General features: G+C 41.8%; 1 protein-coding gene across 1 annotated transcript; it reads left to right on the top strand.

Moving 5' to 3' along the window:
* Nucleotides 1-6,522: 6,522 nt before the first annotated feature.
* Nucleotides 6,523-21,583, top strand: LOC106562315 (sal-like protein 1). The gene is made up of 3 exons (XM_014127112.2): nucleotides 6,523-7,399; nucleotides 14,783-18,564; nucleotides 19,865-21,583. Exons 1-3 carry the CDS (start codon nucleotides 7,327-7,329, stop codon nucleotides 20,303-20,305), a joined length of 4,296 nt encoding a protein of 1,431 aa, XP_013982587.2. The 5' UTR covers nucleotides 6,523-7,326; the 3' UTR covers nucleotides 20,306-21,583.
* Nucleotides 21,584-25,820: the final 4,237 nt, after the last annotated feature.

Below are 25,820 nucleotides of genomic sequence, written 5' to 3'. Positions count from 1 at the left end.
GGACAAAACAAAGCTGGGTTTTGAGTTTTAGTGGGATAATAGCCCAGGCTCTTTCACAGCAGAACCCAGGGCACTCTGGGAGAGAGGGGAGGGAAACTGAATGGGAGAGGAAGTCATAAAAAAAGCAAACTTCTTTGAAAAGAGACCTGTGTGAGTGTACTTGTGTGCATGTGCGTATGTCGTTGTTGTTGTTGTAAGAGAAAGTTTTCGGTTTTCAGACATTAGAGTGAGACAGAATTAACGGAGCTAGCTATGACATCATAAAAGGGGATGGTGAATCACCCTGGTCATGAAAAGGTAAGGAGATCCACGCTATGCTCTTTGCCAGACACTGAGGGGAATCGAAAGCAACACAGACAGACAAGACAGCCAGGCCAAAAAGCTAGGAGGTGACTCAGATTAGAGGGCAGTGTAGTTCTGTTCAATGAAGAGAGAGAGAGAGAGAGAGAGAGAGAGAGAGAGAGAGAGAGAGAGTCTGCAGACTGCAGCTCTGCTCTGTCTGAAACACTGCCTGAGTAGGGCTGAGGAGAGAGAGAGAGAGAGAGAGAGAGAGAGAGAGAGAGAGAGAGAGAGGCAGAAAAAGAAGGGGGAGAGAGAGAGAGAGACACTGGGAGAGAGCGAAAGAGAGTGAGGAAGAGAGATGGAGAGAGAGAGAGTGGGTGAGAGAGAGATGGCACTGCTGTAGCGTCACTGAATAAACTTACACATCCCTCTAGGTAGTGAGTGTGGTAGTCATTGGGAAAGAGAGGGAGCTCTCTGAAGTCCCACATCCGACTGTGCTTCAGCTAGTGGGCTAAATGAGTAGGACACATTAACCCCTGGGCATCGTCTCCTTCTCTCACAGTGCCAAATCCAGTAATACTGTAGACATGATGAGGAATGAAATGCTCAATTCTAACCATAACACATTCTTCTGAATGCGTTTGTCAGAGATGATCTGCCAGCAGGGTTGGGGTCAGTTCCATTTCAATTGTAATTTTTCTTTACTTCCTGAATTGGCTGAATTGAAATGGAATTGACCCCAACCTTGTCTGCTAGTTGTTATTGCTCTGCAGACATTTCCTTAGTGTAGTCTACACTCAGTGCTTTACTGTGTGGTCCCTATGAAATAAAATAACAGACAGCTTTACAAAGAAGGACCTCTATTACTCCTGACTTTACTTTTCCAGACAGTGACACATTTCAACCACCATAACCTCAGTTCAGTATAATGTGTGTTTGTGCTTGTTTTAAAGAACAATTTCAAAATGGAAAGGCGTTCAAAATAAGGCATTCTTTTCTTTATAGGAGCAGAGGGGGAAACATGAATGATGAAGAGAACATCTTGAAATACTCATCTGATATATCTCACGCCACTTTGGCCCAGCATGGAGATAGCATGGCAACTGTTGTCCACCCAAGTAAATTGGGATCATTATGCCAACCACGAGAAAGAACACTCTGAACCTGAAATACTGTAATACATTAATACTGTTAAACGTTATTACAATAGCCAACAAATTACAGTGCAGCTATAAGATGACACCATTTTAACTAGAATAAGAACACAATTGAATACAGGGCGAAATTATGTGACGGGAGATTTGCAGTTGTCTTTGTTGCTATTTTGTGATGTACTTAAAGCCTCATACCTCATAGGACCCTCAAACCTCATAACTCCTCAAGGTCTCTAGAGTAAATATACTGAAGGCAGCTATCTGTCACAGATATACGGTAGTCCCCGGGTGTACCACTACACCAGCTCTACTTCCCCAGGAGTGCCAGGCGGGATTGTGTAGTGGTACACCCGACCTCCCCTCCCATCCCTCTCCTTTGGCTCCAGGCAAGTCAGGGACAAGCGTGAGATCAATAGCCCCCGTTTGCCTGCAGCATCTCCATTTCTCAGCTGGGACACTGATGCTAACTATCAATAGCAATAAGGGTCTGTCTGAGACAGAGTTAAAGCGCTGGCCAACCAGCATGGCTGTCTGACGGTGGCTGATAAGCATCTTGTGACCAGGACTGCTACAAATAAACCACTTGATATGTTTGAACTTTTCAGGGTAATTTATTGCAAGGATGTATGGTTTTCGTGGTGTTCACTGACTCGCTCGCTCTCCCTCCGTTTTGTTACCTGCATGCATGGCCTTTTGTGGGGTAGTAAGTTACACTGCCTGTTTGGTTGGTTCATCTGAAGAAATGCCATGTTTAATGTTTGCGAGTGTATGTGGTGTTGTAGGGATCATTTGAAGCGTAATTTAGATTTTTTTTCTTCCAGGGTCGTAAAAAGGCAAATAATTCCATTCAAATAGCCTTATACATATGTGTTATTAAACCCGACCTGGGATTTGAGCATGTATGAACAATTTTACAAACCCCAACCCACTGTGTCCTGTTTTTTTGGAGCTGAAAGGAGCTCTCACTCCCCCACTAACATCCTGAAGCCTGTATGTATACTCTAGCTAAGTGTCTCATGGCCGTAAATACAAGATCACCTGTTGGCTCTCTGCTCTCACACCTCACTCCTTCTGATTGGTAGTAAGCCTTTAGGTCAGATACTTATTAATCTACCCACAGCTCTCAGCACTAGTACCTGGACAACAGCTAACCTGACAACACACACACACAAAATGGAGAAACAGAGTGCTGGAGAGTGATGACCTCTGGCACCACTGTGACACTTGTGAATGTTCGCTTGTTTTTTCTCAAACAAGCCAGACCTGAAAGGAGAGGCTGTAACTCCAACTAAGATCATGTAAATACAAACAAGTTCCTATTGATATGGAGTAATGCTCCAGGAAGTTGTGGAGGGCAACAATGGGGAGACACAATCTGTGGGACAAGTGTAGCAGGGCTGCTAGAGTACAATAGAAGAGGTCTGATCTCTTAATTAATGGACATCATTCTCTGCTGCATGAGGCAGGTACTGAATTTTAATGCAGACCATTTTTCAAAGAGATCCCTGCCAAATGGCACATTGTGTTGTCTTATATAGAGTTTTAAACACGGGAGAGTTTGACAGAAAATATGATTGTATTTTTATTTTTAAGTGGGTTGTCAGTTCTCTTGCTGTTATTGCTGATGGAAACTTGATACATCACAAAAATCAAGATGATTGACAGGGTGTAAACTTACTTATGAATAAATGTTGGCATAATATTATTTGGTCAAAATATGTATTGAAATAATTTTAACACAATATAATATGCAATATCCACAGTTATGTTATCTTGGGGTTTTTGTATTGAAAAGCTTAGTTATAATTGTATAATACTCTAAACCTTTAGAAGTAACATAGGCCAACTTTTTATTCTAGCAAGTTAGCACATGGAAAATAAATGACTATGGCTTTGTGTAGCAGGCTGGTCTCTGCATGAAATTCCTTTAATCAAGACTTTAATCCGCATTAAGGACGGCAGTGTCATGAATGAGGCCATCCTCTGCTTGTCCAGTATTTCTCTTGATCATGATTATTGTGAAATGCTTGCGTTTGAAATTAAAACACTGACTAATTGATTATATCGTGTTTAGAAGTAGGCCTACCATGGCGTGCATGTCATGTAAAGCACAGAAACTCAACTGAAATGTAAACATTCTTCTAAAGTAATATTCATACATTCAGCGGGGTATTGTCTTGTCCCATGTCAGTTGATGATGTGTTATTTGCTCGTTTATCTCCTATTGAAAGCCTCTTTATCCTCATGAGGCGCACAAGTACCTCCGAATAAATACCGGATCTTAAAATGGTCCGGTGTTCTTCAACTGTTCGCATGTAAATTAGGCCGATGCAACGTAGGCCTACCGGGTAAGTAAATGCCTTGAGGAGTGTAATGGGCGGTAGCCTATACCAGGAAGACGACAGACCGTTATCCGTTTTTTACAGATTGAAACCCCTCATAAATGTATCCGTGAAACAACTTGTCTAGTTTCTTTACATTAATTAAATAATTTCGAGCTGTTTAGAGCTTCTATTATTCTGTCTTAGCCTCCAGCCCACTAATGCATCTGACCTAGTTCAAAGTGTGATCCAACTAGTTGTAATTCTTTGGGCATCGTGTTTAGAAACCGACAGAACTGTGTGTGAATACTACATGTTGAATGCGCTGAATGCGGTGTTACACAAAAGCCCTCTATTACAGAGAGCGCGCGGGGGGGGGGGTGATATTCGCAAGAGACTGATCTATGGGATCCACCAACAACACAGGTCTCGGGGTGCGGTGGAAATGCCCATTTTGCTTATGCTATTCAATTATGCGGTCAAGCGCTCTGTGTTTTCTGAGCAATGATCAATTATCGGATGTCAGTGATAATAGTGAATGATGGTCCCACGCATCTCCCACTCTTATATGCTGCTTATCGATTGCGCATGACAGAGAGAGTGAGCGCGCACTGAGTATGTGTGCGCAAAATACAGCGTCAGTCACTTTACATGCATTGCAAAAATATTATCCCAAACTCAAAAGAATAAATACTTTTTTATTGAGTGAAACAACAAACATATTATTTTTTATTGACTCAATCTTAATGTATAGTCTATGTCTTAATCTAGTAGTACCCGCTTTATGAATATGATATAAATGTTAATAACTTTGTCATATTTTCCTAATAAGCGAGAGATGTCCCCCTATAGATTTGTTTCCAGTGCTGCCAATTAATTGCCCTTCTCAATGTGGGTGGGAGTGAGTTTCGGACTGCTTTTATTTAACGCATACCCCCATCCCTCGCTTTCATTCCTCCACTTATTTCAATTGAGTCCCCCAAAATTCTTGCTGTTTGTGTCATTCACCCCGTGATTGTTAACACAGCATAGTCCGACCGTCTGGGGTGAATCTCATTTAAAATGTCTCTCGCTCGGCTGGGCTGCAAATCACCCTGTTTACAATCTCACACCAACACTCACATCAATTAACTGCCCATTGATTTTTCAGCCCAGGACATTACAATATTGCAGACCTATTTTCTTGTCCCTCTTAGTTTAACCGTCGATATAATTTTCAGCAAAGTTTCTTTCCCATGGGCATCAAGTAGGCCTATTATTACCCTGTATGACATACAGGTATGCAATTGTATTCCAGTTTCCTTATCATCTCTCTATGAATAGGCTTTATTTTTGTTGGGTTATTTCATTCCTTGTTGTCTTATTTCTACCTTTTGAGATATTGAGGGATTGTGAACATAAAACTTTATTCTATAGACTATACTGAAAATGGCACTTCCAATACGACAATATAGAAAACAATATTTCAATTTGATAAAAATGTGAAAAATATATATTACTTATTGATATTCTGTATTGACATATCAGTGTCTGCCAAACAAACGTAGCTATCACCAATATTTTTTCCCTGTCCCTTCCTCGGCCATTAATAAGTAAATAGGACGCGTCCTAAAAGATAGCTGAAACAAGAGAGGACTAGATCCATCTAGCCTGCAGCAGCTCTTTAAATATTCAGTGAAAAATAATGGCATCCAAGACATCACCTATAGTAACATTATTATCTTCATTTCTCAAAATCAGCCCGACTGATAGCTTCGTTTATCTTTTCCACACAATAAATCTACTAGACACAGAGCAGCTCCTATGGGAACTCCTGCTCTCTTCAAACATTCCCAGGGATGACTCCAGGAGTCATCACGAATAGTGTATCATTTTAGAACTATGATTCTTAGAATTTGTATATTATGATTTGTATTATTATTATTATTATTATTATAAAATTACAAACGTACATACAGTAGGTTATAACATGGACTTAGCTGTTGGCTTCACATATTCAAAACAATGTGTTACAATTAAATTATATTTTTCAACACTTATTATGTGACCTATATTGTATTATAATGCTTTATCAATAAAGATCTTGTCTGGCCCTATTCTCCTCCCCGTTGTATATGCCAGTAGTTCTCTATGTTGAAAAAGTATACAATTATCGTTGTGTTTGGAGCAAATATCAACGTCTATTCAGTGTATCCTCTAAAGTTTTAAATTTCTACTATTCTACTATTATAATTCTCTTTAAATCCACTTATTGAATAGCAACTGCTTTTGTCTTGCATTACAACTGCGCAATAAGGTTCTCATTTTTTGTTACAGAACTGATGAAATTATAAACTTGACGTACAGCAACAAAACAAACATGCATAGGCTACCCGTGACATGCTGGGCTACTGTAGGCTACAATTTGGACACGACGCTGATTGTAGCGAGTTTCGCTAAACAATTTAATCAACATATGAAATGAAAACAACTCAATGTTTCAATGACGCGCAAGTTCGTGAAATGTATGCATGATGTGCTGAAGTAGCCTATGTATAGTAAACATCTATAAACAACACAAACATGTTCATGCCTTCGAAACAGAATCATACACTCTTCACTGTCCCCTCTACTGGTCAGTCACTCGCTCGCGAACCATGCGTATGAGAATTAGCGAGAGAGAGAGGGGAGAGAGAGATTGCACCTCCGTCGGTTTATGATAGAATAGCCCAGTGACCAATCACATCATAGGTGGGCTGGGCTCAACATTTCTCACAGTCCTACATGGGCCCTTAAAGTTTGTTTGTTCGCGGAATGCGATGTGTGATGAAAACGTGTTACTAACCCCGTTCGGCGATAATCAAATGAATCTGATTTGGATATTCGATACATATCTTGGAGTTCCGAGACACCTACGGTGCCATTACGCACGAGCCTTCTATAGTCGATAAACGTTTTCCTCGCTGCCTTGAGGCACCACCAACCAACGATTAGGTATCGGTGTTTCAACATACAAGATCTGAATTACAACGACCTCAATGCAAATCTGAAAAGAGGATATGCACAGCAACAGCGACCAGAGTTGTGGAAAGTATTTGTATGTGAGATCTGGGAGGTTTCACCGTGAGCGTCTCGTCAGTTCAAATTGACCTAACTCTGCTGGGTTTGATCGCTGCTTGGTCAATAGGAAAGATACGGTTCCGCGCATGGACTGAAGACTCTGACATTCCACTAGTAGCCAAGATAAGCTTTACGTAGCTACCAGCTGGTTGCTAAGAAGGGTTAAACTGTATCTAAAGGGAGTTGGAAAACCCAGCCTTTTCTTCCACACGGATCAACTCATTGGGTGGGAGCTGAGAGAGAGACAAGAGTCCCCAGCAAATCAGGACCTAATTGATTAAAGAGACTTAATTTGAATAGAGGGCTGGCGAGGTGCCAATCGCCTTTCAAAGAACCCTCTTATGATTAATCGCAAAACATTATTGATAATCATAACAGGACAAATGCGCGGTGGATGGACTCGATTTTTGTAATTTTGAGCAGATTTTTTGGTCATTTTTTATTCTTCCTTGGCTGATGTGTGAGCCAGCATGTCGCGGAGGAAACAAGCAAAGCCGCAACATTTCCAATCGGACCCTCATCTGGCCTTATCCAAGCACAATGGTAAGTTCGGGCAATGGATCGCTCTTATCCACGCTACTATCTTTTAATAGCTGGTTTTCAGATGTTTTGTTCTTTTTATGATTGTTTCTTTTTGGATAGGAACTCTTCCCCCTTTTCTGAGTTAGACAATTTTTTTATGAATCCATGCAATTTGCAGTCTCAAAATCAGCTTATCATAATAACAAGACACATTTGTTATATGTATAGACTATCTACTTTATGATCGAACTATGGCCCGTGCCTTTTCTAGATCGCTCTAAGACACAGCTAATTACTTTTATTCTTGAAAATATAATATTATTGCGTTTTGCTGTTCATATTACTTTAGCATTAAACTTTATGTTACAAAATATAACTGTGTAAAAATAAATGTTGTTATTAGGCTGCTTAGCCTACTTTTACCTCGACATAGGCTTCTATGTAGCCTACACTTTTAGTATGCACTTTTTAGAACACTTTGCAAGGTAGGCTACAAAGATTGAGTTTTTAATCAGCATTTTTGTCTTACACACTTTGAAGCAATTTTCCTCTATTGCTGCTGCAGGCAAAGTTGCTGCAGCGAGAGGCTCGTTCAAGTTTCTGCTTTTGTAGTCGACTTAGTTTCACTCCAATCGTTGCCCAACTGTACACTATGCACGGACAAGTACTTCTGCGTCGAAATAACCAGTATTTTCTTAAATGATTGCCTTCTATTTTGGGTTTAGGCCTATATAGAAAATAAATAATCATTTGCATACTCGCGTAAAGTTTCTACTGTTTTTTGACTGTCCTGTACATAGGCTAGTCTACAAAGTCGGTATTTCTCAGCCAAGCCTTGGCTGGATGAAAATAAAATGATAAGAAAATATAAACATTTGCTTGAATTATCGATTTTCAGTTTGTTGACATCTTGTGGTCTTAATGGCGGATGGTAAACATTCGTTTACAAATTATATGACTTTTAAACCACAATCTCAATGTGATGCACCAGAACACTGAAACAAAAATTACCTTTTTTAAAATGTATTTTTAACTAGGCAAGTCAGTTAAGAACAAATTCTTATTTACAAGGACGGCCTAGGAACAGTGGGTTAACTGCCTTGTTCAGGGGCAGAACGAGAGATTATTTTCCTTGTTAGCTCGGGATTTGATCTAGAAACCTTTCGTTTACTGGCCCAACCACCAGGCTAACTGTCGCCACCTTATAATTATTATGTATATCCTTATTTAATGTTAATACATTATAATGGTTTTAAGCTTAGCCACATGCACACTTTTTATTTACATCCTACATTTCCCTTGTGTATTTGTTTAACCTTTATTTAAGTAGGCAAGTCAGTTAAGAACAAATTCTTATTTTCAATGACGGCCTAGGAACAGTGGGTTAACAGCCTTGTTCAGGGGCAGAATGACAGATTTTTACCTTGTCAACTCGGGGATTCGATCTTGCAACCTTTCGGTTACTAGTCCAACGCTCAACCCCTAGGCTACCTGCCGGTGTATATTCCTAAACCATAATTTTCAAAATATAAAAAAACGTAAATGTTAGCATAGATGACAGACATACTGCTTCCGATTCTCTCTCTCTCTTTCGCCCCCAGCCCCCTTCTCTCTCTCTCTCTCTCTCTCTCTCTCTCTCTCTCTCTCTCTCTCTCTCTCTCTCTCTATCTATCTCTCTCTCTCACAGACACACACACACACACACTGAGAGAAAACGAGAGAGAAAGAAATAGTGAGGGACAGAGGCCTGTTATTTTACGATATAACTTAACTTCTCCCTGAAACTTCTACCTATAATTTAAAAAAATATGTAAAAGGTTTATGTTCATTTACTTTAACAAAAGCTCAGCACCAAATTACCTCACGTCATGAAAATTAGCTAGTGTAAAGAAATATGTCAAGTTCTGGTTGAGACCATCAAAAAGATGGCGACAGTGGTTGAATGAATTCTATTATGCAACTACCTTGGTTGCTTTTCGAACGCTTTGTCACCCTTGCGAGTTTCCACTACTCCGGAGTGACCAACTGACCATCTCTGTTAAGTTCACCCAACAGTCACGTTTCCTCTTATGATGATACATTTGATAAAATTATGTTTTCCAAAGAGACCTATAACAAGCTGGGCTTTAATTTTCTATTGCTAAAAATGTTTAGACCTGCTGTGAAAACCAGGTTATGGAAGTATTTTTTATAGGCCTACAACACCCATAGTCATATTCACCCTATAGTGTTTGTAAGGTATTTTGATGCGGCAAAGTTGAAGTTTCACTATCTTAAAAATAGCAAGCAATTTGCAGATTATTAAGGTTTGTAAAGTATATATTTCCTCAAACGTACAATTCACTGAAATAACTATTTTCAAAATGGTTGAATGGTCATAGTGAAACGACGGTAGTTTCGATCTAACATTCTAGAATTGTAGATGTATTTTAAAAGTCTCACATATATAGTAGATTTAAGTGTTGCGTTTTCTCTGTTAATTAGTTTAAATGGAAGTTAGATTAGGCTTTGTCTTTTTGCAGACTATATTGTCATTGCACTGGTATTTTCAAAGGAAATCATGAGCTCCTGTCTCTGATACAGATTACATTTGACTTGTTTGTAGTTACTGCTCTATAGTAGCACATATTACACTATTATTAGTATTATTATAATTAATATCTGTTTATTAGAAGTGTTTGCCATGACATAGCCTACAGAAAGAAAACTCTAGAGGCTCTTTAATTGACCCTATATGGCTGTTTTTACCATACATATTGTCTATGTATTTTCCTTCTGAGGAGTTGTATGGACATATATTTTCATCGAGACATTTTTCATAAAAAACAAATCAATATTTTTGGACTGACTTGACATTGTCCATGTTTTAAGCTCTTTCAGTGTGTGTACAACTATGTTGTTTGCAGTATCCTTTAAAAAACATGTTATGCTAGCTGGAAATAAAGCTCTGTTTCACCCAACTAAAACCTTGCATAAGAAGCATTTACTGCTACCTAAGGTTGCATGATTTGGTTGGAACTAAGGATCAATGCAAAACATAGTCTATACCTAGAATCATACTTGTTTTTCCTTGACTGCTGCATTTTCCCTAAAATGTAATAAAGTAGTGAATAGTATCTTTAGTCATTCTCTGTCAGCAGACTGCTGCCTACTGAGTTTCACAATAAATAACCCAAATGCATCATGCATTAAACAAGCTGAAAATGCAATACCTTTAATTATGGGTTAGGGACATGGAATACTTGAGTCTCTGTATGCAAAATAAAAAGAGGGAGGCTAACATTCCCAATACATTTTAAGGAGACGCTGAGGGCATTTGCCGCTGGGTAGTTAGTGTATGAGGTTGAAAGTCAAGGCTGTCTGTCTTTCTCTCATCTCGTCTCTCTGAGAGAGAGAGAGTTCTCGGGTGGGATGTTCAGCTGTTTTAACCTTTGCCAGGGTCCCCCTGTGTCTCCCTGTGTGAAGTTGATGAGAGTTCAGGCCGCAGTGTGTTCTCCTGTACCTCGTCATTGACCCCGCTGATCAGAGCCACAGGGGCCTAGCAGGGACCCTGTCCTATATTTGTGATGGGGGGGTCTTATCAATGTGATCGGCATCCACTTCCACCCTGCAAGAGTAGCCCCCCCGAGGGAGATCGGCAGGGCGGTCCCTGGCCCTTCGCACTGTTGTACCCCACAAACAACAGGGATTCAGTTACTTGTCATTTTGCCAATGTTTATAAAGTGGAAGGCTGAGATGTATCTCGGCTGAAGGACTTGCTTGCTTTTCTCCCTTCTCCTCCCCTTTAAGCTTTAATCATGTCACCAGGGCAGAGCTGCTAAGGCTGGGGCTTGTCCATCCGGGAAACGGCAGCTATAGTGGAACCCCATCTAGTGTTCACTGGGATGTTTCCAGTGAGGCCAGCAGTGTGAGGGCTGGAGAGGAGGTGGGTTAGCTCAGGCAGGCATCAGACATCAGGCATCAGACATCCTACTGAATTCACAAGTGTCAAGAGGCTTGAAGCCAGCGTCCCTACAAAGTAACGTAGGAACTCTCAAAAAGCTACTCTGTCATATTTTCTACTAATCCACATTTCTATATCACTTATTATTTACTCTCTTCTGTCCTTTGTATCAGAGGCGCTCTGTTTTGGCATGTGTCTCTTCTGCCTCCCTGAAGGCCTGTGCTCTGGTGACTCCTTGTAGAATGATGATGATGTTGAGAGTTATCAGTTTTAGGTCACCGTTTTTATACAGAGTAACACTTTATTTCTATTCAGAGATAATCCTCAGCTATTTTTTAAACATTGACTAATTTATGCACTGTTGCTGTAGACATTTGGGTGTTTTGTGTATTGTGGCTGTTCTCATTTGTTGGCGTTATTTTCATAGTATTCATTTTCTTTATTCATATAGACATATCAGATGAACAAAATATTCAATATCATCTATTTTTAAGTGCATGTCTACTTATGTAAACAAACATGATTACATGTCAGTACATGATTATAGATTTAAGACTTTCAAATACTCCATGCTTCTGAGATGTTTTACCTTTTCAATAGTCAAGGTGGTGGTATGGAAATAGCTTCCCGTGAAAGAGCACATTTGAGATGGAATAATTTGATTGTTTTAATTGGACCACTATTTGCTTTATAATCACTGAGTATTTACGAAGTAAGGGGGTGGGGTGGGGTGTGCTGGGTGTTGAGAATAACACACTTTGAGATATAGAAAGTGAATTTACCCCTTGGTTGGTCAAATCCTAGCCTGTTACAAGTGCGTTATTATTAGGGACATATATATATATATTGTGGTTTCAGTGAATGTTATGAGAAGTTGATAACAGAGTTACATTTGGGCAGATGCTCTTTGTTTTATTTTTCTCTGTGGTTTTGGATATAGTTATTTTGGTCGATAAACATGATAATGTTTAGATAGAATCCACAATGTGATACAATCCACAATGTCCAGTTTCCATTCACTTGACGAATAAGAGAATGTTACATTGAAAGATAGTTATTACTGACTGCCTAACTATATAAGTTAAACACAGGTCTCTGAAGAAACTTGAGCTAGTCACTTGTTCTTAGTGTTTTCATACAGATTACATTGGACAGTTTAAACAAACGTTTGGATGTATGGAATCTTAAATCCTTTTTACATTTTTTATTAATGATATGTGGAAATAGTAGCTTGCGGCTTCAACATGTGTGTCATGACTACACTCCAGTGCACTTTAATCTAGTAAGAGAATAAGAATTACCGCTATGAACTTGATGTTTACATTTTTGCTTTGATAGTGCACTTTTGTACGTTTGTAAAAGTTTGCTCCTGTAACCTCTAGGTAACTTTTTTAAGTACTTGAAGGGCGGTTCAAGCGCTTTTATTTTTTGTTGACTTTGGATAGTTTTCTCACATTTTTGTTTAGCTACATTTGTGTTTTCTACAGCAGTGTATTCAGGACATTGTGTAAGTTTATGTATTTCCTCTTACATAAAATCCACTTTCATTTATTCACATGGTCAACCAATACCAAACAAAGCTACTCTTCCTTCCCACGAGGTAAATCAAACACATTTTTCATTACTGACGCTTTCAGGGGGGGCTGCATGGTTGATATTAAAAAGTTACCATTAATGTTGGAGCGAGTCTTCTCCGTTTGCATGGTTAGAGTGGTGTGAGTCTGGGTTTTACTGTCATGGCAACTTTGCGTTATCTGATGTCCCAGAGCAGAGAAACGTTGAGGGAGATAATCCCTGAATTAAACAGGATCTGCTTTGAGTTGGCCAAGATGAGCAGGCCAGGCCAGGCCAGGCCGTGCCGACGAGCCCGCCGCTCCCATGCTGTGTGAACAATGGGAAGCCATCCTGTCTCAGTGGGGCAGGGCCGCACTCATCTCTCTCTCTCTCTCTCTCTCTCTCTCTCTCTCTCTCTCTCTCTCTCTCTCTCTCTCTCTCTCTCTCTCTCTCTCTCTCTTTTTCTCTCTCTCTCTCTCTCTCTCTCTCTGGGTTTCATTTTCAAATAAACCCTCCTCCCTTTCCACCGTTGATGAAAATGTAGATCGCCGGGGCCCACAATTAAAGGGGTTCATAGAGAATTGCAATTTGTAAATCAACTTGTATGTTAAACAGTGAGATTTGGGTTTGCCAAAAAGAAGATAGAACGAGGAAAGTCTGGAGCACAGAAGTGGCACAGGGGTGTTGACTCGCCTTTTGTTCTTTTCACACTGACTCCTGTGTTTGTTGAATGGAAATTGCATAAGCAAGACCAGTTTCTATGCACATTTAAAAGACAATTATTCATTTTGCGTATTCTTATTGGTTGGTATTGAATTGCCTGTTGCTTAAACTGGTGTGGCCAGTTGCTTGGTTTTGGGCAGCAAGCTGTTCATTCTAACATATATGACAGCAGCTCCACTCATAGTTCTTGACCCATTTGTAGTTATGTTTTTGTTTTATTTTTCCCTGGAAGGTATATATATATATATATAATATATCACTGTGATACTTACACATTTACATAAATACAAATTAACAGTTTTTTATACAAAGTTTTATACTTTATTTTTTACTCTTCATTTTATATTAGGTACTATAATGTGTTTTAGTTATTTTATGTTATGTAATTTATTAAATATACATAACATATTTATAAAAACATGTGTTATGTAAACATGACAGATATTTTTGTAAAAACAAAATTGATTATTCTTAGTGATATCAGTACAATAATGGCATATATAATTTTGCACTGTCTTTGTTGAGTGTCCGAGTGGCTAGAGAGAACAATCTGGAATCCAAAGGCTCTGTTTATTGTGCCTGTCAGATTCTGATTGCAGCCTGACGGGATACAAATTAGCTTAGTGACAGGGATAACCTGTCCAAGATGCCAGTAGTCGAGTTGAAAATGAGCAAAGTTGACAGCAAATTGAAAGTCTAATAAGTCCTTCAAATGGTTGATTTGCGCTCAGTGGACAAGTAGACATTGAGGAGTATGAAATATTGGAAATCAATGCTTCTCTATGAAATGTCATTAAGCCTCAATGTCCTCACTTCATAGTATTGTATATGTTGATGGATTGTCTATAGAAAAGTATTACTTAAAAGATGGTTGGCTTGATGAAACCAGATGTACACCTTCAAAGATCACTTTTAGACAATATTTGAACTAGTATTATTGATTTCCATTCTTTTCTTATCCTGTTTCTCAGAGCCTCCACATTAAAAGGGGTCTTTTTCAATCTTTTTTTTGGTTTATTGTTGCTTTTTCGATGGTTATTTTTTGTGAACATATCAAGCAGATAAGTGTAAAACTGATTAACTTAAGATTAACAACAAAGGAATTTGAATAGATAAAGCTGCTTCTTCAGCTGCAAAACATTTCTAATCACTAATCCTCTGTTTCCCCCTCCTGTGTTTTTCAGGGGACACAGAAGAGCCCTGCTCGGAGGAAGACCCCCCCTGCAAGGAGTCAGATGCCCATGTCTGTAGCAGATGTTGTGCTGAGTTCTTTGAACTATCAGATATTGAACAACACCAGAAGAATTGCACTAAGAATCAATTAGTTCTGATAGTGAATGAGAATCCTACCTCTCCTTCCGGAACCTTCTCGCCTGGCTCCCCTCCACATAATCCTGATGAGCAGATGAATGACACGGTTAATAACACTGATCAAGCGCAGTGCAGTGACCTTTTGGAGCATAACGCTCTCGACAAAGAAGAATCCATGGACGTCGACGTTTCCGGAATCAACGCTCATCCTGGTCATGACAATGATGGAGACAGCAGCCACATGGAGGGAGGCAGTAACATCAACATGAACACGGGCGAGGGAAATGGCCACAGCTCCAGCAGGAACAGCTCCGGACCAGCACCGGGCACCTTGACTGTCTCTGCCCCTCAGCTACCTCCGCTCGGCAACCTGACTGACCTGGGGAGCATCTCTATGATCAACAGCAACGTCATCATCGAAAACCTGCAGAGCACCAAAGTGGCTGTGGCCCAGTTCTCCCAGGAGATGCAGCGCTCCTCTGGGTCCGGGGGCCCCAGGGTGGCAGTGCCGGCCCTGATGGAGCAACTCCTGGGCCTGCAGCAGCAACAGATCCACCAGCTGCAGCTCATTGAACAGATCCGTCACCAGATCCTGCTTCTGGCCTCCCAGTCCCCTGAAATGCAGGTGCCCCCCAGCATCTCCACACCAGGAGGCTCGTTGGGGCCGTCAGCCAACCCACTGACCACGCTCAGCTCCCATCTCTCTCAGCAGCTGGCTGCAGCCGCGGGCTTAGCACAGAGCCTGGCCAGCCAGTCTGCCAGCATCAGCAGCCTGAAGCAGCTGGCTGAAAGGGTGCAGCTACCTCAGAGCAACAACCCCAGCAGCGGTGAATCATCTCAGAGCATCAGCTCACTGGGGTCATCCACAGTCAACAACGCCCAGTTGTCATCTGACAAGAGGCCAATACATGCGATCAGCAGCAACCTCCACTCTCAGCTCAGTAACCCATCACACACTAAGTCATCCATGTCAGCCTTTGGGATAGGTAGCCTGTTGAACCCTGTAACTAATCCACATCTACCTCAGCCCCCGTCTGGAAACCCCCTATTTTCCAGCTCCCTCCCCAGTATTGGCACCACAGTGGAGGACCTCAACTCTCTGGCTGTGCTGGCCCAGAGGAAAGGCAAGCCACCAAACATAACTTTATTTGAACCCAAGAGCAGCTCAGAGGAGGCGTTCTTCAAGCATAAGTGCAGGTTTTGTGCCAAGGTGTTCGGGAGTGACAGTGCCTTGCAGATCCACTTGCGATCTCACACAGGTGAGAGGCCGTACAAGTGTAACATCTGTGGCAATCGCTTCTCCACACGCGGTAACTTGAAGGTCCACTTCCAGCGTCATAAAGAGAAGTATCCACATGTTCAGATGAACCCATACCCTGTCCCCGAGCATTTAGACAATATTCCAACGAGCACCGGCATTCCATATGGTATGTCAATGCCTCCAGAGAAGCCTGTGACCAGCTGGCTGGACAGCAAGCCTGTTCTCTCCACTCTGACCTCGTCAGTGGGCATGCTGCTCCCACCAACCATGCCCAGCCTGCCACCATTCATTAAAAAAGAGGATCATTCGGTAGCCATAACCAGCCCCTCCATTTCTACAAAGACTGACTCCGGTCGTGACGCTGCTGAGCCATCAATGAAAAGCAACGACGGGTTGTCTGAAGAAGCTGCGGCCCTGCCTACGTCAAACGGGAAAACTGAAGAGGGCAATCACTCGTCGAGCTTCATGGAGAGTGTGAGCTCTGAGTCTGAGCGCAACACAGAATACACAACCTCCAACAGCCCACCTATGATGACCAACCCTCTCATGCCCCTCATGTCTGAGCAGTTCAAGGCTAAGTTCCCGTTCGGGGGCCTCTTGGACCCGCTCCAGGGGTCGGAGACCTCCAAGCTGCAGCAGCTGGTGGAGAACATCGACAGGAAGTTGACGGACCCCAATGAGTGTGTCATCTGCCACCGTGTGCTCAGTTGTCAGAGCGCTCTGAAAATGCACTACCGTACTCACACTGGAGAGAGGCCCTTCAAGTGTAAAGTGTGTGGCAGAGCCTTCACCACCAAAGGGAACCTGAAGACCCACTACACCGTCCACCGGGCCATGCCTCCACTCAGGGTCCATCACTCCTGCCCCATCTGCCAGAAGAAGTTCACCAATGCGGTGGTCCTGCAGCAGCACATCCGCATGCACATGGGAGGGCAGATCCCAAACACCCCACTGCCAGACAGCTACCCTGAGTCCATGGGCTCCGATACAGGCTCCTTCGATGAGAGGAACTTCGATGAGAACTTTGATGATCTGGACAACTTCTCTGATGATGATATGGAGGGTATGGAGGGAGTGGAAGGGATGGAAGACGGCCCTGACAGCAGCGTCCCAGACACCCCTAAGTCAGCTGACGCCTCCCAAGACAGCCTGTGCAATTCCCCCTCTCACCCCGAGATGGTCGTCCAGGACGGGCAGGAGAAAAATCATCATGCCCATCACAACACCTACCACAATACCCACCATGATATTGACTATAGAATCCACCACAACAACCACCATGACAATCAGCTTAACAGCCACCATGACAATCAGCATCACAGCCACAATAACCCCCACCAGAGGCTGGTAGAGGAGCTGCAGGCCAGCAGAATGAAGGCCATGGGGAACAGAGGTTCAATGGAAGGGGACTGCCTCACTAACGACTCCTCATCCCTGGGTGGGGACATCGAGAGCCCGAGTGCCGGGAGTCCAGCCTTGTCAGAATCTACCTCTTCCATGCAGCCCCCATCCCCTACCAATGGGCACCCCCAACATCAACGTAAATCCCCCAGCTTGGAGGAAAGACAGGAGAGACAGGAGAGGCACCAGAGGGCTATGTCCCTGGATCACATCAGTGCCAGCCTCATGCAGCATCACCCTTCTAGCATCGGGGCCCTAGACCTGACATCCTGCAACCCGTCTAAAGACCCACTGGGCATGCTTTTCCCATTCCGTGAGCGCAGCACGTTCAAGAACACGGCCTGTGACATTTGTGGGAAGACGTTTGCATGTCAGAGTGCCTTGGACATCCACTACCGAAGCCATACCAAAGAGAGACCGTTCATTTGCACGGCCTGTAACCGGGGCTTCTCGACCAAGGGCAACCTGAAGCAGCACATGCTAACCCACCAGATGAGGGACTTGCCCTCGCAGCTCTTCGAACCCTCTAACACCAGCCTCTCCTCCAGTCCGACCCCCTCCCTCCTCTCTGTGAACTCCCTGTCCTCCATGATCAAATCAGAGGTCAACGGCTTCCTCCACGGCCTCCACCACCATCAGGACCACCACAGGGACCACCACAGGGACCACAGGGACCACCACAGGGATCACCACATCGACCATCCCAGGGAACACCACAGGGAACACCACAGGGACCACCAGGACCGGGATCACCATAAGGACATGGCAAGCAACATGCCCCACGGCCTGGCGACCACCTCGGCTTCTACATCCCCGGTGCTCTCAGCCTCTGCCCCTCTACGCCGGACACCCAAGCAGCACTACTGCAACACTTGTGGGAAGACCTTCTCCTCCTCCAGCGCTCTGCAGATACACGAGAGGACCCACACTGGGGAGAAGCCCTTCGCCTGCCACATCTGTGGTCGGGCTTTCACCACCAAAGGAAATCTCAAGGTAATTGTATGATTATAATCATTATGAATGCAATAGGTAAAATACACACATATTCAATATCTCAGGGCAATTGTATATTTAAAAACATTATGAATGGAATTGGAAAATGTTCACATATTTATTCATGAATATTTATAGGAGGAGTATTAAAAATCACCAGAATTTTGGTCCACAACTTTGAGCAACAAATTGAAGTGTGTTATGTCAGTGCCATTCGGAGGCAGTAATGTTCTATAATTGATGAAAGAACCAGCTCAGCGGAAAGGTTGAATCACCCTATTAATATGATTATTGGGTAGAAACCTGAGAATGTGATCAGCAGAGCACAGCTGGGAATGGTTCAGTTAACAGCATTATCTACAGTTACCAGAGGCAACCAGAGGAAACCAGAGGAAACCATCCTCAGTTTTCCAGAGTTTACCCCTTGAAAATCCCAGAGTTTCCCTTTGATCATTTGGAAAAGGTGATAAACCTCAGAGATAAACAGGAACTGAAGGGCCAAATATGATCACACACTCAACTGTGAGAAATCAAGGGGGGCGAAACGTAGAGAGGCGTAATATTTAGGAAGCACTGTCAAATGTATAACCAGATTGCAATTACCGGGTAATCAGCACTAGTTATAGTTTACACCCTTGTTGATATAAAAAAACAATACCCTTATTATTTGTAGCAAGATTTCACATTTTGCTGATGCTATGATTTTGTAGTGTGTTTTTATTAAAATAATGTATAATTTCTAGCAAGTGATATTTTAAAACGTTATCACTCTAGACAACACAGTCAGTTGTGTATCTGACACCTCCATGTTTCTACATTGATTTAAAAAGAATAACATAATTATCTGTAACACTCATCCTTTCAGGATCAAAAGAAGAAGAAAAATACATTGTCCTCGTTGGGAAAGGGCATAACAGGGGTAAACGTCAGATGTAATACTGGCCTGGGCAATGAAAGTGGGCACTGCAATTTGAACCAAAGCACAAGGGTCTCCCTCATGAGACATTTGAATGAAGGTTTCAGATTAAATGCAGTATTTCATCCTAGCCATAATAAAATGGTTACACCATGCCCACGTCCCCACGCCGTTCACAGCTCACTGCACCAATCCTCCTGCTGCACCCAGGGTGCTGAACTATTTTAATGCTAACTTGCTGTTTATTATTTTCTTTTTTTCCAGTGCATCATCTGTTACTATGTGCCTTTGTCATGGCCAAGTTTGAAATATTTCTAATTTGCGTCTTCTCTCTCTCTCTCTCTCTCTCTCTCTCCCTCTCTCTGTATCTGTTTCTCTCTCCAGGTTCATATGGGCACACACATGTGGAACAGCGCCCCTGCCAGACGTGGCCGCCGACTCTCTGTAGACGGCTCCATGGCCTTCCTGGGCACCAACCCTGTCAAGTTCCCAGAGATCTTCCAGAAGGACATGGTATCTAGGTTGGGCAACGGAGACCCGGCTAGCTTCTGGAACCAGTACGCTGCAGCCTTCTCCAACGGCCTGGCCATGAAGACCAACGAGATCTCTGTCATCCAGAACGGAGGCCTGCCGTCTCTGTCGGGGAGCATGGGGAACGGGGGCAGCTCGCCCGTGGGCGGCCTCACAGGCAACCTGGAGAAGCTGCACAGTACAGAATCCAATGCCGCTCTGGCTGGCCTGGAGAAAATGGCCAACGCCGAGAACGGGACCCACTTCCGATTCACACGTTTCATGGAGGACAACAAAGAGATTGCCACCAACTAGAGACTTTTCCCTCTCATATCTACACAGAACACACACACACACACACACACACACACACACACACACACACACACACACACACACACACACACACACACACACACACACACACACACACACACACACACACACACATAGTGAGAGAAAAGAGAAAGAGAACAAGACAAAGAATGACTTGGCTTTGGCTTGCCTTTGAAACTTTACCAACATGAGTGTGAAGAGAACTTGCTTTTTTTGTACAATGTACAACATGTTATAGTTTTAAGGAGCTTATTTATTAGTGATTATAACCTTGCTCGGAACCAAGTTGAAGCATTAACAGTTCGTTTTTTTCTGTTCTACAGCCAGAATGGGTATGAGCTAAAAGTGAGCTTTTGAAACTTTAGCATATCTTTACCTTGGCATTAAGTTATTTTTGTCTGTAGTATATAGATATAACACAACTGTTGATGTTCATGTGATGCATTAGATCTGTAATAAGTGAAACAGAATGGCTGTAAATAATGTACACTGATCTACTCTAGATGGTCTAACAGATGTGTATTAACGTTCCCCCATGAAAAGAATCATTGAGACTTCAGGCAAGGGACTATGATTACGCTGTAGTCCTTTCCTTATCAACCGCTGTTGATCTTTTATCTAAGGAAAAAGAAAGCATTGGAGCATATCAAGTGTTTATTTAGAGTTACAGTTGGCCTGACCTGTTTTGTTCATTAATGTTATTCTATGTATTGTCCTTTTTTCTTTCTTCCATAGTTCAATTTTTTTTCTTTATCTTTTTTGTGTTGTTGCTTTTTGGTGTTAAGTTTAACACAGAACAGTTGTGTTGTTAGAGGAGATGATGAATTCGGAGAGGTCCACTTCCTGGTTTGAACTGAGAAGAGAGCCAATCATGTGGGTGGGATTCTTCTATAGGTCATCTGCTGGATTTCCACATTGCTGCTATGTCCTCAGCATCCTCATTGGCATCAAGTGCAACATATGTGTTGACGTTTATGTAAATAATGTGAGACGTGGGAACTAGAAATTCCATCACAACAAAATGTACATATAAAGCTCATAAGACAAAGTCCATCTTGGCTAGGGGACAAATGATAGTGTTTTTATAAATATAAATATATATTAGGTTTGACAACCTTCGGACTGTTACATGCACTTTCTTGGAAAGTTGGAAGATCTTTATGGGTCCAGTTTCTCTACACTTTAATACCTACTAACAACTAAGATACTGTCATTCTTTACTCTATTATTCAAATACATCCATTTTCCAAAAGAAAATTATGAGTGTTTGTGTCTCTTCATTCTCTTTTGTTTCTTTCTGTTTTGTATGCTTTATGATTGGAGATAATGGAGGGTTTTACTTTTGAAATCTGGTCTTTTCATGTTATTTGAGGGATCAGATATTTTTTTTGTGGTTTGAACTTTTAAATTTGAGTTTAAATATGCACTTATGAAATAATGCTGTATCATGGATGTATAACACTGGTCAATTAATGTATCTCCCCTCTCATTTTCGACTGGCACTTGTTGTGAAGCAGCCTATTCTTTCTAAAGTAATTTGAAAGTGATTTGCATGATTGTGTCAAACAATCTGAGTTCGGATGTAGACGTAATCAATGAGGACACCTGGGTTGTGTTGATCGGTCATAAAAAAAATATGCGATAGCAGAAGTCACATTTCTTAGTTCATCATTCCTGCTGTTGTCAGTCCATTGAATCTTTAATTAAAGAATCGACCGGTCCCGAAACCCTCTGTCTTTCAAAGGCTTGATGTGATGGATTTAGAAGACTCATCGTCACTGTCTAGGCCAGGGTAACTCTCTCTGTCACTCATTTTACATTTGAATCCATGTTTCACCAGAGTGAAATTAGAAACGAAGTGAATGGGAAGAATTGGGGTGTCCGGGCTGTATGCCTATGCAGATTGCAGACCACGTTTCGTTCAAATGTAAAAATAATGCATAATTATATTCTTGATGATGGCCAGAATAGGCCTTATAAATTACATCAAAGTGAACAACAACGTTCTAAAACTGTCGCTAAATTAGCCAATTTAGGCGTACAATGTGTCATGACGCATAGTATTTGAATATTTGGTGATAGAAAATATGAATTTTTGTTTTGAACTAGTGTGCTAAAACAGGCTGCATTGTTACTTTCTGTGTAACGCCTCACAAAACTAGAGCAGGGGACATATCGCCCGGAAGACCACGTGGACAGTTGATGGAACGGTTGATGACATTGGAGGCATATTTTCCCATTTTGCTTTTCAACAGCTGCATTTAATTTAACACACCATTGCACATCCTGCAATACAAGACCTGTTCATTTGAGCTCCGCATCCTCTCTCCCTCGCTGCTCTCTCTCCCCCTCCTCTTCGGGATTTTATAGCGGCCTAGATTCCCCAATATTTACAAGATCTCGACGCTAAATTATCCTTGCAGAGAGCCCGGTGCGGGACCGACGATGAGATCCCTGCCCCCCGTGCCTGTTTTCCCTTTGACGGTCACATCTGGTCCCCTGATAGATAGTTATTCGTACAGTGCATCAGCTTCCGGATATACCTGACTCCGTCCTGATCTCGGTGCTCGGTGATTTGGTTAGTGATTTGTCTTAGAAAAGTAAACAAGGAAATGAGGTGTAGGATAATATCGGATTTTTTTGTCTTGTAAATGTGACATTTATTGATATAGCAGTTTATGATTATAGTTTGACTAATGATACCTGATCTGCCCATTTAATTAGTCGTAGATTTAGCTCCATACACTTTGATGTAGAATGGAAGTTATTTCATATTTCGTTTGTAACCTTAAGTTACAAAACTATGCAGGAAAAAAGTTTTCTTTAGATTTATTAACACGAATTTAATAATATATGTTATACCATAACTATAGTTGGTTCAATCTCTATCCAGAAGCACCATATTTAAAATAAATAAATAATGATTATAATAAACTATAATGAACTAATAATAATAATAGCAATAATTATAATGGTAAAATTACCACAACATAGAGAACAATTTGTTTGTTTAATTTGTTTATTTCAACCATATTAAATAATTCCTAATTCTTCATAAAACCAATATATACAATTTTCAAATGCATGTAATAGGGATGGATATTATGGTTTTTATTCGAAGAGCTGGAATTACTTCAATTCAATCAAACTTTGAACTGGTGGAGCTTCAAACATGAGTTATATGCCTATATACAATGTGTGGCTATAGTTCACTATATCACTGTTGTGCATGTAGCGGTAATGAAGTGTTTGATGTGATACAGTGTGCTTGTTTTCACTCAGTCTCAAGGTGGATAAACTACTCTGATTGCAGTAGGGTATAGTCTATGTCCTTGATGACAGTCCAAAGCTCTGAAATGCTGCAATGCACCAAGGAAAATGTGTTGAAAACAATGGTCTTTTTCATTTCAGGAATATTTCCTTTTAATGTATGTATCATTTTAATTCAGCTAATTAAAGAAAGATCAAATCTTCAGAGAGGCTTGAGAGCCCAGATACTAGGGAGCAAACCATCAATGATTGCTAATTACATAATCATAAAAAATAACCCAGCCTTAACTCGAGAGCCTGGACAGGGATTTAAGAGAATGGAAAATGGTGGGATAAGCATGTGGAGCAGCTCCGCTTGTGTAATCAAAGGAGAGAAAAAGGATGCAATAAGGAGAAATAATGAAATAGACACATGCTTTTAGTTGTGTAACAAACCCTCAGTGAGTGGTCCTAGTGATGTGTGGTGGAGGAGGGTCTTTTCCCCCAGGCGTGCAGCAGGCAACAGCCCTACTAGGTTTGGTTAAGTATTGATTGAGCTGTGCAGCATTACAGAAACACTTGAATCTCAGGTGGCAGGAATGTGTAGAATTGATCTCTTCCACTGTGCCTCCCAGTAGTGGCTTTCTGCTTCACAACACAGCACCACAGGAAGACTGGGGTGAAACATGGTGAAACACAATCTCTACAGGCTGAGTGGGGCTGCCCCTAGTCTGCCCATGTGGCTCTCTGACAGACAGGCTTTTGGAGTGTGTCTCCATGCCACTGTCCAGTGTGATAGAATAAGATGAATACACACTTTTTAATCAACAGACATGCACATGTGCATCTTCCATAATGTTCTTATGGAAGATGCAGATCTGTCTCGTTTCCACCACTACGGGTATTGATGTTTGTTTTGCAGCCTTTATAACATGCTGTTTTAGTGTTGTTGTCTAATGGACCTAACTGGTTTAAGGTGGTAATGTCTGAAGGGGAGGATGGGACACATTAGTAAAGTAACTTTATTTTCCCTTTAGTTTTAGTTTCTCTACAGTAAAGTCTGTGCTCTGTAATTAGCAAATGTATAACTTGTAAAACATTTTTTTGGGCAATTTTATTTATGAAAGTATAAACAGCAAGGGAGCAATCACCTCTTTAATTCTATAATCCATCAGACATATTTTATGGACTTGAACTCATGCAGTGTACCTTCCATACAGTCCCTACCCAACCTCCCAGTGAAATCTGGATTATGCTCCACAGACCTGTGTACTCCAAAGCCCCCCTTCTTCACTGTCCCGTCCTGGGCTGTCAGGCCTGCCGAGTCGATACAAACTGTGGCCTGGGGCCTGTTGGTGTGGAGAGCCTGGTATGGTGTGGACCCGGGACTCCCCACTGAGTCTCTGGCCTGGCTCTGGGTGATCTAAGACCTGCTGAGAACAATGGTGGCCACGCTGAGCCACGCTCCACGGCCCCAAGACACACGACCACCGAGCCACACCTGCATCGCAGCCTACACCTGTCAATCAATACCAGCCAGGTGACAGGCCTGCAGCTAAGGGGCTCTAAAAGGAGCTTCCTAGAGTGACTCTCAAGTGAGTGTCAAGTTTCAGGTCTTTTTTTATCATGTAATATACACTTAAAAAATTCATTGTAATTCATACTCATCATTGAGTGAACAGATTAGTGAATAAAAAGAAAAGCCATATTCTCTATGACTATCAGCTCATTAGAGTATGCTTTCAAATCTCTTCTATTGTCCTCTTCAGCTCCAGTATGTCACCCCTCTCTTCTCCTCTGATGGTTCTCATGGATTTGGTTTCCTGTGGAACAAACAAAGACAGTCTGCAGCGTGTACACAGCTGGTTGGGAGACAAGACTTCCAGATTGTGAGTACAAACATTAAGCGGAATTTCTTTGCCCTGTGTTACACTCACAGTTATCACAGAAGAGCAATAAACGTCTTCCAAGGAAATATCCACTATCCACCCAGTTCTAATACTTTTCATTCACCCTTCGTGTTTGTTCTACATTTAAGTAATCCTCTTGGGCTCATGTAGTTGTAAAATATAGTATTTGCATAGTTTATTTTAATGGTAGAGCGATTCTGGGGACTATCCAAACGTGAAGGTCATTTAGCTTGCAGTTCATCCGCTCTCTTTCCTTTTGTGTGGTAAGAAAGAGAGATTGCATTTCATGACCTATTGTGTCCGGGGAGTCCCCAGACAAACAGGTGGGAGCTCTA

The sequence above is a fragment of the Salmo salar genome, chromosome ssa11, assembly GCF_905237065.1.
Source record: "Salmo salar chromosome ssa11, Ssal_v3.1, whole genome shotgun sequence".
In the NCBI taxonomy this organism is placed as follows: Eukaryota; Metazoa; Chordata; class Actinopteri; order Salmoniformes; family Salmonidae; genus Salmo; species Salmo salar.
This window is presented reverse-complemented; position numbering and strand designations above follow the sequence as displayed.

Bases quoted from the DNA above. Each gene is read 5' to 3' on its own strand.
- LOC106562315 (XM_014127112.2), top strand. From the start codon at position 7,327: ATGTCGCGGAGGAAACAAGCAAAGCCGCAACATTTCCAATCGGACCCT. The intron at 7,400-14,782 runs GTAAGTTCGGGC...TGTGTTTTTCAG, and splicing joins GGCCTTATCCAAGCACAATG to GGGACACAGAAGAGCCCTGC. The intron at 18,565-19,864 runs GTAATTGTATGA...TTCTCTCTCCAG, and splicing joins CCACCAAAGGAAATCTCAAG to GTTCATATGGGCACACACAT.